Genomic DNA, 15,000 nt, shown 5'->3' on the forward strand with positions numbered 1-15,000 from the left:
AGGCCGCCGCCCACCGGGGCCTCCGGGCACGCCGGGGGGTCCGGCTGCTCGCTGCTTACAGTCTTCTGCGTCCTGTCAGCGGCATCAGGACTCTGGAGCAGCCCGTCTGCGGCGTCCGGACTCTTGAGTGTCCCGTCATCGGCGTCCAGACTCTGGAGCGTCCCATTGGTGGCGTCCAGACTCTGGAGCGTCCCGTCAGCAGCGTCCGGACTCTGGAGCGTCCCGTCGGTGGCGTCCGGACTCTGGAGCGTCCTCTCGAAGTCCAGCAGCTGACCCAGGAAGTTGAAGTTGGGGGAGATGGTCGGACGCTTCTCCTTCACGAACCTGAAAAACACAGAAGAAGAAGAAGGAGGCGGCATCAGAACTGTGATAAACAGCAGCGGCCAGGTGCATTGTGGGAAACGTAGGCCTCACCTGTACGCCTCGTCCAGGGACACGCCCCTCCTCTTCATGATGTAGGCGATGGCGATGGTGGCGGAGCGGGAGATTCCAGCCAGACAGTGAACCAGGACCCGGGCGTCAGACGCCTTCGCCGTCTCTGAACACACACACACACACACACACACACACACACACACACACACACACGCACACACACACAGTCATGAAACACACAAACACACACACACACACACACACACACACACACAGTCATGAAACACACACACACACACACAGAGACACAGACAGACACACACACACACAGTCATGAAACACACACACACACACACAGAGACACAGACAGACACACACACACACAGTCATGAAACACACACACAGACACATACACACACACACACACACACACACACACACACAGTCATGAAACACACACACACACAGACACACAATCATGAAACACACACACACACACACAGACACACACACAGACACACACACAGACACACACACACACACACACACACACACACACACACACACACACACCTATGAAGTCCAGGGAGCGGTCCAGCCAGGGCAGGATCTTCTCGCAGAAGGAGTCGTTGACGGGGACCCTGAGGAAGTGTGAGTCTGGGATGAAGTCTGGTTTGGGGCACGTGTTGCTGGCGTTCAGCACGTACACGATGTGGTTCTGCTGCATCAGGTCCTGGAGACAGAGGCACAGGTGAGGGGGCGGGTCCAGCGCTCACGCTAACACGCTAACGCTAAAGGAGCGGCCGTACCTGGTTGAGGACGTCCCTCTGGCAGCCCAGGTACAGGTGCGGCAGGATGCGGGTCGGCCCCACGGTGGCGACGGGCGGGCAGGGCTGGGACACGCTGGAGGGCGCCGGCGTGGACTTCCCCTCGCACAGACCCGGGAACAGGCGGGAGAACTCTGAGAACCCACCTGAGAGCAACACAACCTCAGTCTCGTTACGCTGCAGAGGAGCGACGCCTCTGTGTCGTCCGTCCTGATGGACTCGGACTCGTCCCTGTGTCGTGTCTGGACTCGTCTCTGTGTCGTGTCTGGACTCGAACTCGTCTCTGTGTCGTCCGTCCTGAGGGACTCGGACTCGTCTCTGTGTCGTGTCTGGACTCGTCTCTGTGTCGTGTCTGGACTCGGACTCGTCTCTGTGTCGTGTCTGGACTCGTCTGTGTGTCGTGTCTGGACTCGTCTCTGTGTCGTGTCTGGACTCGTCTCTGTGTCGTGTCTGGACTCGTCTCTGTGTCGTGTCTGGACTCGGACTCGCGGACTGACCTGACAGCAGGTGCACGGAGGGGAAGCTCCGCTCCAGTTTCAGCAGCAGGACGCTGAGGAACGACTCGGAGCCGAGACACGAAGGATCCGAAGAACTCTGATCGTAAACCACGACCTCCTGAACGCCCTGCAGCTCCAACTGACACACACACACACAGAGACACACACACACACACACACAGAGACACACACACACACACACAGACACACGCACATATTAATAATTACAGTTGCAGTCTCAATCAAAGGCAAAGGTGCAAAGGATCATGGGAGTTGGAGTCTTAATTGTGACTTTTATTCACTATCCTCTATGCGATGCTAACCACTGTAGCATGGAGTTAGCACGCTAGCTTACGTTAGCACGCTAGCTAACGGAAAGTTTCATCCACACACGAGTCCAAGTCACATGGACTATTCCGGATGAGTGCGGCTGTGACCCGTGTGGCTGCGACTCGTGTGACTCGTGTGACTCGTGCGGCTGTGACCCTTGTGACCCGTGTGACTCGTGTGACTCGTGCGGCTGTGACTCGTGTGACCCGTGTGACTCGTGTGACTCGTGTGACTCGTGCGGCTGTGACCCTTGTGACCCGTGTGACTCGTGTGACTCGTGTGGCTGTGACCCGTGTGACCCGTGTGACCCGTGTGACCCGTGTGACTCGTTTGGCTGTGACCCGTGTGACCCTTGTGACTCGTGTGACTCGTGCGGCTGTGACTCGTGTGACCTGTGTGACTCGTGCGGCTGTGACCCGTGTGACTCGTGTGACTCGTGCGGCTGTGACCCGTGTGACCCTTGTGACCCGTGTGACTCGTGCGGCTGTGACCCGTGTGACCCGTGTGACTCGTGCGGCTGTGACCCGTGTGACTCGTGCTGCTGTGACTCGTGTGACCCGTGTGACCCGTGTGACTCGTGCTGCTGTGACTCGTGTGACCCGTGTGACCCGTGTGACTCGTGCTGCTGTGACTCGTGTGACCCGTGTGACCCGTGTGGCTGTGACCCGTGTGACCCTTGTGACCCGTGTGACTCGTGTGGCTGTGACCCGTGTGACCCGTGTGACTCGTGTGGCTGTGACCCGTGTGACCCGTGTGACTCGTGCAGCTGTGACCCGTGTGACCCGTGCGACTCGTACCCTCTTCTTGGCCGAGTGCTGCAGCAGCTCCTGGATGTGGACCTTGTCCTGCTGCAGCCTCCTCTTCATCAGTTTGGAGCAGTTGACGTTGACGGCGTCCAGGATGTGCGCCGCGTTAAAGTCCACGAAGGGCCGGCTGTCAATCAGCAGCACGCGCTCCAGCCCGCCCTCCAGCAGCGCCACCAGAGCCTCCGCCCCGAGGGGCCGCGCCGCCGCTCCGGGCCGCGCCGCCCCGGCCCGTGACGGTGCCGGTCCGGACATGTCGGACTCTACTCCCCCCTCCCTGAACCCTCCCACCCCCCTCCCCCCTGACCGTGGTCCTCCTCCCCCTCCTCTTCCTGCTCGCTGGCGTCCTCGAGCGGCGGTCCAGCGCAGTGACGCGGCCTGGCGAGGAACCTCAGACGATGAAGAGCTCCATTGTGTCGGCCGGGTGTGATGTCATCCAGGAACCCCCGGGTCGAGAGAGAGAGAGAGAGAGAGAGAGAGAGGGAGAGAGAGAGAGAGAGAGGGAGAGAGAGAGGGAGAGAGAGAGAGAGAGAGGGAGAGAGAGAGGGAGAGAGAGAGGGGGGGGGGTGGCGTGTGGCGAGGAGTGCTTTAACGGCGTGCTGAGGGGGAGGGCGTGACCCAAAAGGCGGCGTTGCTCCAGGACGGAGCGCTGATGACGTCACTCTGCACCTCGGTCCTGGTCGTCATGGTGACGCAGCTCACGCTGAACACAGAGAACACAGACTTTAGTTTAGGCAGCACCTCGTCACTGATGACGAAGCAGAAATCTGAATAGAACACAAGTCAACACCTACAACACCGTCAACAACACTGTCAACAAGACTGTCAACAACACCGTCAACAACAACACCGTCAACAAGACTGTCAACAACAACACTGTCAACAACAACACTGTCAACAAGACTGTCAACAAGACTGTCAACAACACCGTCAACAACAACACCGTCAACAAGACTGTCAACAAGACTGTCAACAACACCGTCAACAACAACACCGTCAACAAGACTGTCAACAACACCGTCAACAACAACACCGTCAACAAGACTGTCAACAAGACTGTCAACAACACCGTCAACAACAACACCGTCAACAAGACTGTCAACAAGACTGTCAACAACACCGTCAACAACAACACCGTCAACAAGACTGTCAACAAGACTGTCAACAACACCGTCAACAACAACACTGTCAACAACACTGTCAACAACACTGTCAACAACAACACCGTCAACAACAACACCGTCAACAACAACACCGTCAACAACAACACTGTCAACAACAACATCGTCAACAACAACACTGTCGTCACCGTCAACAACAACACCGTCAGCACTGTCAACAACAACACCGTCAACAACAACACTGTCGTCACCGTCAACAACAACACCATCAGCACCGTCAACAACAACACCGTCAGCACCAACACCGTCAACACCAACACCGTCAACACCAACACTGTCGTCACCGTCAACAACAACACCATCAGCACCGTCAACAACAACACCGTCAACACCAACACCGTCAACACCAACACCATCAGCACCGTCAACAACAACACTGTCGTCATCGCCAACAACAACACCACAAACACCGTCAACAACAACACCGTCAACAACAACACTGTCAACAACAACATCGTCAACAACAACACCGTCAACAACAACACTGTCGTCACCGTCAACAACACCATCAGCACCGTCAACAACAACACCGTCAGCACCAACACCGTCAACACCAACACCGTCAACACCAACACCATCAGCACCGTCAACAACAACACTGTCGTCACCGTCAACAACAACACCGCCACGTCAACAATGTCAACAACAAACCTGTCAACACTGTCAACAACAACACCGTCAGCACGTCACGTCACGTCAACAACAACACCCTCAGTATAAATATATATATTATAGTTAATATCCTTTATTTTATTTACACTCTTATCAGATTTGATATCTTCTTATATCAGATGTTAGATCATATTATATTTGTTATATCAGATTTGACTCCAGTGTCGATGTTGTGATGCGTCTCAGACACATTTATTATGTTTATTAATGTTGAATAATCTTTTGTTTATGTTTGGATAAAATAAGTCTCGTCTGTTTCCATGACAACAGATTTTCATCAAATCACAGAAAATAAAAAGAAAGAGCTGAAACTCGTCTGATCGCGATATTAAACTAAAACCACAGGTAATGATAGATGATAATAGATAATAATAATATTTAATAATAATATTTAATAATAATCTGTAATAACAGACGTGTGTGTTAAAGTTACACTGAAACAGAAACATTATTAATTATTAACGTGGTGAATTATGACGACGGTCACACCTGTGACAAAGGTTAATGACTCAGCCAATCACAGGACTTTGACCCCACACACACACACACACACACACCAGAGACACACACACAGAGACACAGGGAGGGACACACACACACGCACAGTGACACACACACACACACACACACAGAGACACACACACACACACAGAGACCCACACACACATACACACACGCACACACACACACAGACACACACACATACACACACGCACACACACACACACGCACACACACACACACACACGCACACACACACACAGGTAGGGACACACACACACACACACACACAAAAGGGAGGGACACACACACACACACAGGGAGACACACACACACACACACACACACACACACACACACACACACACACACATTAAACCTCTTTATTACGGTTTGTGTGTTTCATTATATTTCATCCTCCGGGGACGACAGCATGTCACGTTAGCATGTGTTAGCATGTGTTAGCAGCAGAGTGAACTGCAGACGTTAGCATGTTTAACTGAGCTGTTCAGTTAAGGTGGTCTGGTGTTAGTTAAGGTGGTCTGATGTTAGTTTAGGTGGTCCGATGTTAGTTAAGGTGGTCTGATGTTAGTTAAGGTGGTCAGATGTTAGTTAAGGTGGTCTGATGTTAGTTAAGGTGGTCTGATGTTAGTTAAGGTGGTATGATGTTAGTTAAGGTGGTCTGGTGTTAGTTAAGGTGGTCTGATGCTAGATAAGGTGGTCTGATGTTATTTAAGGTGGTCTGATGCTAGATAAGGTGGTCTGATGTTATTTAAGGTGGTCTGATGTTAGTTAAGGTGGTCTGATGTTAGTTAAGGTGGTCTGATGTTAGTTAAGGTGGTCTGGTGTTAGTTAAGGTGGTCTGATGCTAGATAAGGTGGTCTGATGTTATTTAAGGTGGTCTGATGTTAGTTAAGGTGGTCAGATGCTAGTTAAGGTGGTCAGATGTTATTTAAGGTGGTCTGATGTTAGTTAAGGTGGTCAGATGTTATTTAAGGTGGTCTGATGTTAGTTAAGGTGGTCTGATGTTAGTTAAGGTGGTATGATGTTAGTTAAGGTGGTATGATGTTAGTTAAGGTGGTCTGATGTTAGTTAAGGTGGTCTGATGTTAGTTAAGGTGGTCTGATGTTAGTTAAGGTGGTCTGATGTTAGTTAAGGTGGTCTGATGTTAGTTAAGGTGGTATGATGTTAGTTAAGGTGGTCTGATGTTAGTTAAGGTGGTCTGATATTAGTTAAGGTGGTCAGATGTTAGTTAAGGTGGTCTGATGTTAGTTAAGGTGGTATGATGTTAGTTAAGGTGGTCTGATGTTAGTTAAGGTGGTCAGATGTTAGTTAAGGTGGTATGATGTTAGTTAAGGTGGTCAGATGTTAGTTAAGGTGGTCCGATGTTAGTTAAGGTGGTCCGATACTAGTTAAGGTGGTCCGATGTTAGTTAAGGTGGTATGATGTTAGTTAAGGTGGTCTGATGTTAGTTAAGGTGGTCTGGTGTTAGTTAAGGTGGTATGATGTTAGTTAAGGTGGTCAGATGTTAGTTAAGGTGGTCTGATGTTAGTTAAGGTGGTATGATGTTAGTTAAGGTGGTCTGATGTTAGTTAAGGTGGTCAGATGTTAGTTAAGGTGGTATGATGTTAGTTAAGGTGGTCTGATGTTAGTTAAGGTGGTCTGATGTTAGTTAAGGTGGTCTGGTGCTAGTTAAGGTGGTATGATGTTAGTTAAGGTGGTATGATGTTAGTTAAGGTGGTCAGATGTTAGTTCAGATGTTAGTTAAGGTGGTATGATGTTAGTTAAGGTGGTAAGATGTTAGTTAAGGTGGTCTGATGTTAGTTAAGGTGGTCTGATGTTAGTTAAGGTGGTCTGATGTTAGTTCAGATGCTAGTTAAGGTGGTATGATGTTAGTTAAGGTGGTATGATGTTGGTTAAGGTGGTCTGATGTTAGTTAAGGTGGTCTGATGCTAGTTCAGATGTTAGTTAAGGTGGTATGATGTTAGTTAAGGTGGTATTATCTCGCTGTTCTCTGACCTCCAGGCTGACTGCTGTAAAAACAAAAAACAACCCCAAAAACAAGCGACATTTTCGGCCTCCGTGTCCCAGTTCCCGCCCCCCCTCTCTCTCACTCTCACACACACACACACACACACACACACACACACACACACACACACACACACTGTTCCCGTCAGCGGACTCACGGAGCTCCGCTGTAACTTTGAGGCCCTCCGTTAACGGAACTTTCCCGCAGGTTCCTCGCGGTTGAACTCACCGCGGGGCGACCCTCCGTCAGCCGCGGCCGCCGGTGCTCCGGTGCTCCGGGGGAACGGTTCAAAGATGGAGTCCGGCCGCAGAAAAGAAAGTGAGACGCGGTAAAGTTGGAGAAGAAGACGGTGACGTCCCGCTGCCTGCGATGATGAGGTCACCGCGGTAAAAATAAACCATGTCGTCATCGCTGCTCCGGGCGGCTTAAAGGCGCAGGCGCAGTTCAGCGCTGCGCCGACGGAAAACAGCCGTTACCTTTAAACAGGCGCAGGCTGAGTACGGAGGCCCGGAGCGGCCAAAACTGATAAATCATCATTAAAAAGGATTTTTTTTTAAAGAAAATATAATTAAAAATAATAACAAAAAAATATTTTAAATGTTAAAAATAATAGAAAATAATTCAAAACAATAAAGAACAATAAAAAAATTATTAAAAATGATTAAAAATAATTAAAAACAATAACAAAATACTTAAAAACAATAAAAAAAACTTGAAAACGATAAAACATAATTCAAAATAATAAAAACAATATTTTAAGTGATTAAAAATAATTTTAGAAATTCAAAAAAAAAAGAATTAAAAACAATACAAAATAATAAAAAAATCAACATAATTAAAAATGATAGAAAATAATTCAAAATAAATGCATGACTCCATAATTAAATCTATATGCCAGGAAATGAAACATAAATAATATAATTGTTTAAACATTTAATTGTAATAATTTAAACGTGAAAATGCTTCAGATCAAAGTAACTCGGGTGAAAACTCTTCGTTTGTTAATAATTAATAATTCCTCATCTCAACATTTCTCTGATGAATGAAATAATTATTATTATAAAATAATAAATATCTAATATATGTAATAAATATAATAAAGTAATATAAAAGTATAATAAAAAAGCTTCAGACGCTTCAGATCCAAACAGCGTTTATTCACAAAGTCACAAATGAAACGATAATAAACATTAAAGTGAATTATTTTTTATTTTTTATTAATAACAAGAAAACAAAACATGTTTTTCATAAACACTGAGCTGAAAATCAGATTTAAGACGAATTATTGAGACTTTGATTAAATGAAATCATATTTAAATATAAAAACACTCAAATCACTTCCTGTTTGTTTCACTGCTCATTTACTAGATTTGATCATTTTTATATTTTTATATGTTTTTATTTAATCATTGTCTCGGGATTTTTCCACAAAAGGAAAATGTTTTATTTATTCATTTAAAAAAAACATTTTTTTAATAATCTGCAGAAACAAAAAACATTTAAAGAGAAAAAACAGATTAAATCGATAAAACACATAAATAATAAATAATCTTTTATTGTTTTAAATTTGACTCGTTTCCTTTTGTCTCATGATTTTTATGTTTAATGTTTAATATTTGACTTTAAGACGATTAAAGTTTAATAAACGACACAAAACAAAACTTTCACCTGAAATAAGAAACTGTTTGTTTTTATGATCAGACGAAAGATTAATGTGACGTGAATAAAGTGTCAGTGTTGATGTTTGTGTGTTTATAAGTGCTGAATATTGTTGTAAATAACAATAAACACATTAATAATAATAATAATAATGTAATAATCAGTTGTGAGCGTTCTTCTTCTTGCTGCTGACGCTCGACGGCTTCTGTTCGTCTCCCGTCAGAAGAGCTTTGATCTCAGACGGGATCTTCCCCTGATCCATGGCCGAGCACCACTGCTTATACTGAGGACAACAGGTAAACAACAACAACAACAAGTCAACAACAACAGCACCACTGCTTATACTGAAGACAACAACAACAACAACAACAGGTAAACAACAACACCACTGCTTATACTGAAGACAACAGGTAAACAACAACAAGTCAACAACAACACCACTGCTTATACTGAAGACAACAGGTAAACAACAACAAGTCAACAACAACAACAACAGGTAAACAACAGCACCACTGCTTATACTGAGGACAACAGGTAAACAACAACAACAACAAGTCAACAACAACAGCACCACTGCTTATACTGAAGACAACAGGTAAACAACAACAACAAGTCAACAACAACACCACTGCTTATACTGTCGACAAGTAAACAACAACAAGTCAACAACAACAATAAACAACAGCACCACTGCTTATACTGAAGACAACAGGTAAACAACAACAACAACAACAACAAGTAACTCTAACGTTCAACGTCCTCTGTACCATCTCCAGCTCCTCCCTGAGCGCGCAGACGGCCCTCTCTCTTTATCAGTGTAAACATGAATAATAATGATAATAATAATAATAATAATATATTAATAATAATAATGACAGTGGTACCATCTCCAGCTCCTCCCTGAGCGCGCAGACGGCCCTCTCTCTCTTTATCAGTGTAAACATGAATAATGATGATAATAATAATAATTATAATAATAATATATTAATAATAATAATAATTATAATAATAATGACAGTGGTACCATCTCCAGCTCCTCCCTGAGCGCGCAGATGGCCCTCTCTCTCTTTATCAGTGTAAACATGAATAATGATGATAATAATAATAATAATAATAATAATATATTAATAATAATAATGACAGTGGTACCATCTCCAGCTCCTCCCTGAGCGCGCAGATGGCCCTCTCCTTGCTGGACACCAGCTCCTCCAGGTACTGGTAGCGCAGCTTCTTGCGGGCGCGGCACTCTCGGGCGCTCTGGCGGCTGCGCTCCAGTTTGGCCTTCAGGTCGATCTTTGCAGGTTTACGGCCGCGCTTGCCTGGTTTCTTCACTTTACCACACACCATCTGACAAAACACGCCATTATTAATATTTATATTATTATTATTATAATCACCACACACCATCTGAATAAATACACACATTATTATTAATATTAATATTATATTATCACCAGACACCATCTAAAGAAACACACGTTATTAATACAATATTATCATTATTTATATTATTAAATAATCACCAGACACCATCTGAATAAATACATTATAATTATTATTATTATTTTCACTTATTATTCTTTATATTAATATATTATAATTTATTAAACTTTTATATTTACAATTTTACATTTATATTATACTGATGTTGCACTGATCCTTTCCACACTGTTATATAATTTAGCATATGTTAGTGTATATCTATATCTATCTATATCTAGATATAGATCTATAATATGTTTCTCAAGCCCTGTGTAAAAACACACCGGTTCCTCCTGAACAGCTAAAACCTTAAACTTCATATAAATATGATTTTAAATCCTCATTAAAGGACAAAAACTTCACATTTAGCTTCATAAACTTCACATTTAGCTTCATAATCTTCACATTTAGCTTCATAAACTTCACATTTAGCTTCATAAACTTCACATTTAGCTTCATAAACTTCACATTTAGCTTCATAATCTTCACATTTAGCTTCATAAACTTCACATTTAGCTTCATAAACATTTATAAACATTAATCAGCGTCTTCACTGACGTCACTATGACCTCTTTATATCGTTAAATATTCTTTTTATTGTTAAATGTTCATCGTTAGCTCCGTTAGCTTCATTAGCTCCGTTAGCTTCATTAGCTCCGTTAGCTTCCTACCTTGTTCTCGTCCATGTTAGTGAAGGCTAACGCGCTAACAGCTAGCTCCGTTAGCTTCAGTCCGCTAACAGCTGAGCTAACGGACCACAGCGCGCGCTAATGATCAGAAATATGCTTAATAAACGTTAAAGTCGGTCCGGTGCCGGACACGGGGCTAACACCGGGGAGCTAACAGCTAACACCGGGGAGCTAACAGCAAACACGGCGGAGTAACGCACTGCCGTTGTTGTTGTTGTTGTTGTTGTGTAGCGCTTTTGTTTACATCGCGTTTCCTGCCTGCGTGCGCGGTGACGTCAGCGGTTCTTCTTCTGTGACGTTATTGGCGGTAGGCTGCATCACGGCATTTTCCCGCCACCTGCTGGAGAGGAGGAATTAATATTTATAAAACATTTAATATATCATTTATATAACACATTATTATTATTATTATTATTATTATTATTATTATTATTATTATTATTATTATTATAAATATTATTATTATATGTATTATTATTTTTATTATTATTCTTATTATTATTATATTTATTATTATTATTATTATTATTATATTTATTATTATTATTATTATTATTATATTTATTATTATTATTATTATTATATTTATTATTATAATTATTATTATTATTATATTTATTATTATAATTATTATTATTATTATTATTATATTTATTATTATTATTATTATTATATTTATTATTATTATTATTATTATATTTATTATTATAATTATTATTATTATTATATTTATTATTATTATTATTATTATATTTATTATTATTATTATATTTATTATTATTATTATTATTATTATTATTTTACTTAAGGGCATCATCAATATTTAATATTCATGAATAATAATAAATAAAAACATTTAAACTTATAACACAGTTACATCAGCCGTTATTGCAATATTTAAATGTAGTTTTATTTTTTTCTGATGTTTCTATTGTTATTATTATTATTGTTGTTGTTGTTGTTATGAATATATAAAATAATGAAAATAAAATAATAAAATAAATAGAAATGATTGTTGCAGCAGCACAAAGACAGAGATAAGTTAATGAAATAATGAAAATAGAATAAAAATATAAATAATAAAAATAATGAGAAGAAGAAGAATGAAAATAACAAAAACAACAATAATGATAATAATAATAATAATAATAATAATAATAGAACTATGCTATTCCTCACCTTTCTTCTAAAATAACACATTTCCTTCAGTTTCTTTTTTCTTCTCACCTCGACTTCTGAAAAGGTTCCAGGGCACGTTTACTCAAAAACAGCAGGTTGGTTGGTTGGTTGGTTGGTTGGTTGGTTGGTCGGTAAGCAGGTAGGTCGCTTGGTTGGTTGGTAGGTAGGTAGGTCAGTAAGCAGGTTGGTTGGTCGGTTGGTCCGTAAGCAGGTTGGTTGGTTGGTTGGTTGGTTGGTTAGTTGGTTGGTTGGTTGGTCAGTAGGCTGGTTGGTTGGTTGGTTGGTTGGTTGGTCAGTAAGCAGGTTGGTTGGTTGGCTGGTTGGTTGGTTGGTTGGCTGGTTGGTTGGTTGGTTGGTTGGTCAGTAAGCAGGTTGGTTGGTTGGTTGGTAGGTCACTAATCAGGTTGGTTGGTCAGTAAGCAGGTTGGTTGGTTGGTTGGTTGGTTGGTTGGTCGGTAAGCAGGTTGGTTGGTTGGTTGGTTGGTTGGTAAGCAGGTTGGTCGGTTGAGTAGTTGTTTAGTAGTTGGTAGGTAAGTAGGTAGGTCACTTGGTTGGTTGGTAGGTAGGTAGGTCAGTAAGCAGGTTGGTTGGTCGGTTGGTCGATTGGTTGGTTGGTTGATTGGTTGGTCCGTAAGCAGGTTGATTGGCTGGTTGGTTGGTTGGTTGGTCAGTAAGCAGGTTAGTTGGTTGGTCGGTTGGTTGATTGGTTGGTTGGTTGGTTGGTTGGTTGGTTGGTTGGTTGGTTGGTCAGTAAGCAGGTAGGTAGGTTGGTAGGTTGGTTGGTTGGTTGGTCAGTAAGCAGGTTGATTGGCTGGTTGGTTGGTTGGTTGGTCAGTAAGCAGGTTAGTTGGTTGGTCGGTTGGTTGATTGGTTGGTTGGTTGGTTGGTTGGTTGGTTGGTCAGTAAGCAGGTTGGTTGGTTGGTTGGTTGATTGGTTGGTTGGTTGGTTGGTTGGTTGGTTGGTTGGTTGGTCAGTAAGCAGGTTGGTTGGTTGGTCAGTAAGCAGGTCGATCGGTCGGTCGGTCGGTTGGTCGGTTGGTTGGTAAAGTAACATTTTCTAAACAATCATAACTTTGACTCCAGAACAGAAAGAGCTGCACTCGTCTCTTTGACTCTTTATTAGAAACACTGAGAGTGAAGCGGCTCAGTTCACCTGAACACACTGAAGCTTCATGGAGCTGTGAGCGACTCCGCGTGACTCTGCATGAGTGACTCTGCATGAGTGACACGGCAGAGGACGACAGCAGAGGACGACAGCAGAGGACGACAGCAGCTGAGTTCAAAACGGTTCCCTCACTCACTCACTCACTGTTCCCTCACTCACTGTTCCCTCACCCACTCACTGTTCCCTGTAAAGTGTTTATCAAACACTCCACGATACAGGGAACCACCAAACCAGAGTTCACACACCACACTGGGATTTGATGGATATATGAGTGACGGATATAGCAACGGTTGTCCGTATCGATGGTTCGTGACGCTTGTTCGAAGCCGTTGTTCGTAACGGTTCTTAACTGCAGTTAGCTCTATGGCTACCGTTAGCGCCTCTTCTGCTCTTCTTCTCCTCCGGTAAAACCCGACGCGTTGCATTGTGGTATGCAGCAGTACAATGTAGTGCACATCAGGTGTACGCTCAAACGAGCTGTGCATTGTGGGTATTTCATAGTGAACTATTAATGAATGAAATTAACCACAGAGAATTCAAACACCACTACAAAATAGCGTGCACACAATGTAGTGCACCACTCCTGTGATGGGGAACGATTTTGAACACAGCTAATGTCAACACACGGCGAGTAGCCACGGCTAACGTTAGCTTCTACCACAAACATCACTGCAGAACATCAGAGTCATTTACAACAGGTCACAAACCGACATCATCCAAATACAAAGCTGATGCATCGACGAGCTAAAGACAGCACGGGAGTAAAGTATGACTCAGATAAGAAGTGTAAAAACAGCGAGCTGTGACCTCCAATATGGCTGCCAGACGGCGTTACATCCGAAAAAAAGCCCTTTTTACAAACTGAACACATTCTGTGTCTGTAGCTGAATACGGGGCTAGCATGTTAGCTTAGCCCGCCAACTGTGACGCTGTGCTGTCGAAGTTCATTCACACTTTCCAAACCGTCCAAAGTCCCTCAGACGAAAGTGTTGGGGGGGTTGGCGTTGGAGGTCCAGGCGACCTTCTTCTCTTTGGCCTCTCGGTCAAACGAATCGTAAACCGAGTCCTTGGCGACCGTCTTCGCTTGAACTGGGATCTCCACCACCCCGATGTAGTTCTTCTTGGCCATCCGAGAGCTCGCCGTGATGGTGTACGCGTTGCTGCGGTAGCATTTCATGGACGACATGCAGAAGGTCTCCCTCATGCCCCTTCTGAAGTTGGCGTTGTAGACAGAGTACAGGGTCGGCTTGGACGCCGTGGAGCTGAAGGAGATCCAGGCGATGGCCGTGAAGAACAGCAGCCCCTGCCGGCTGGGGCCGTCGGACTCCCTCGGGTGCCACAGCTGGGCGATGTAGAAGGGCGTCCAGGTGAGGAAGAAGACGGAATTGAGCATGAGGAACATCTTGATGGTCTTGACTTTAGTCCTCGGGACGATGTTCATTGTGCGGCGCACCGTGTGGCCGTCGGCGCTGATCCTCCAGATGTAGCGCACCACCCGCTGGTAGAAGGACAAAATCAGCGCCACAGGAACCAGAAAACCAAACAGGAGGTGAACGGCGGCGTAGGCTATGCTGCCCCACGTGTCCGGAAGGAAGAAGTCACAATGAC

The 15,000-nt window shown here is 44.1% G+C and overlaps 3 protein-coding genes across 4 annotated transcripts in view; all 3 read right to left on the bottom strand.

Annotated features, from left to right (window-relative positions):
• dusp16 (dual specificity phosphatase 16) overlaps positions 1–3,088 on the bottom strand; it is a 4,425-nt gene extending 1,337 nt beyond the window's left edge. The window contains 6 exon segments of the mRNA XM_083935260.1: positions 1–324; positions 415–538; positions 949–1,108; positions 1,185–1,348; positions 1,700–1,838; positions 2,827–3,088. The exon segment at positions 1–324 is cut by the window's left edge and continues 229 nt beyond it. Of these exon segments, the coding sequence (XP_083791386.1) occupies positions 1–324; positions 415–538; positions 949–1,108; positions 1,185–1,348; positions 1,700–1,838; positions 2,827–3,087 (1,172 nt within the window). The 5' untranslated portion in view covers position 3,088.
• Positions 3,089–8,360: 5,272 nt separating this feature from the next.
• Positions 8,361–11,315, bottom strand: crebl2 (cAMP responsive element binding protein-like 2). Of its 2 annotated transcripts, none has more exons than XM_083935267.1 (3): positions 11,249–11,315; positions 10,027–10,224; positions 8,361–9,160 (listed from the first exon to the last, which is right to left on the bottom strand). In XM_083935267.1, the coding sequence occupies exons 2-3, from the start codon at positions 10,222–10,224 to the stop codon at positions 9,038–9,040; spliced, it is 321 nt and encodes a 106-aa protein (XP_083791393.1). In that variant the 5' UTR covers positions 11,249–11,315; the 3' UTR covers positions 8,361–9,037. The 2 variants fall into 2 exon arrangements, with proteins under 2 accessions (XP_083791393.1, XP_083791392.1); XM_083935266.1 differs by having other exon boundaries at positions 11,031–11,310.
• Positions 11,316–13,478: 2,163 nt separating this feature from the next.
• The window catches only part of gpr19 (G protein-coupled receptor 19), a 4,243-nt gene continuing 2,721 nt past the window's right edge, over positions 13,479–15,000 (bottom strand). Inside the window, exon 2 of the mRNA XM_083935261.1 lies at positions 13,479–15,000. This exon is cut by the window's right edge and continues 672 nt beyond it. Coding sequence (XP_083791387.1) covers positions 14,369–15,000 — 632 coding nt within the window. The 3' untranslated portion in view covers positions 13,479–14,368.

The sequence above is a fragment of the Echiichthys vipera genome (genome assembly GCF_963691815.1).
Source record: "Echiichthys vipera genome assembly, chromosome: 20".
Lineage (NCBI taxonomy): Eukaryota > Metazoa > Chordata > Actinopteri > Perciformes > Trachinidae > Echiichthys > Echiichthys vipera.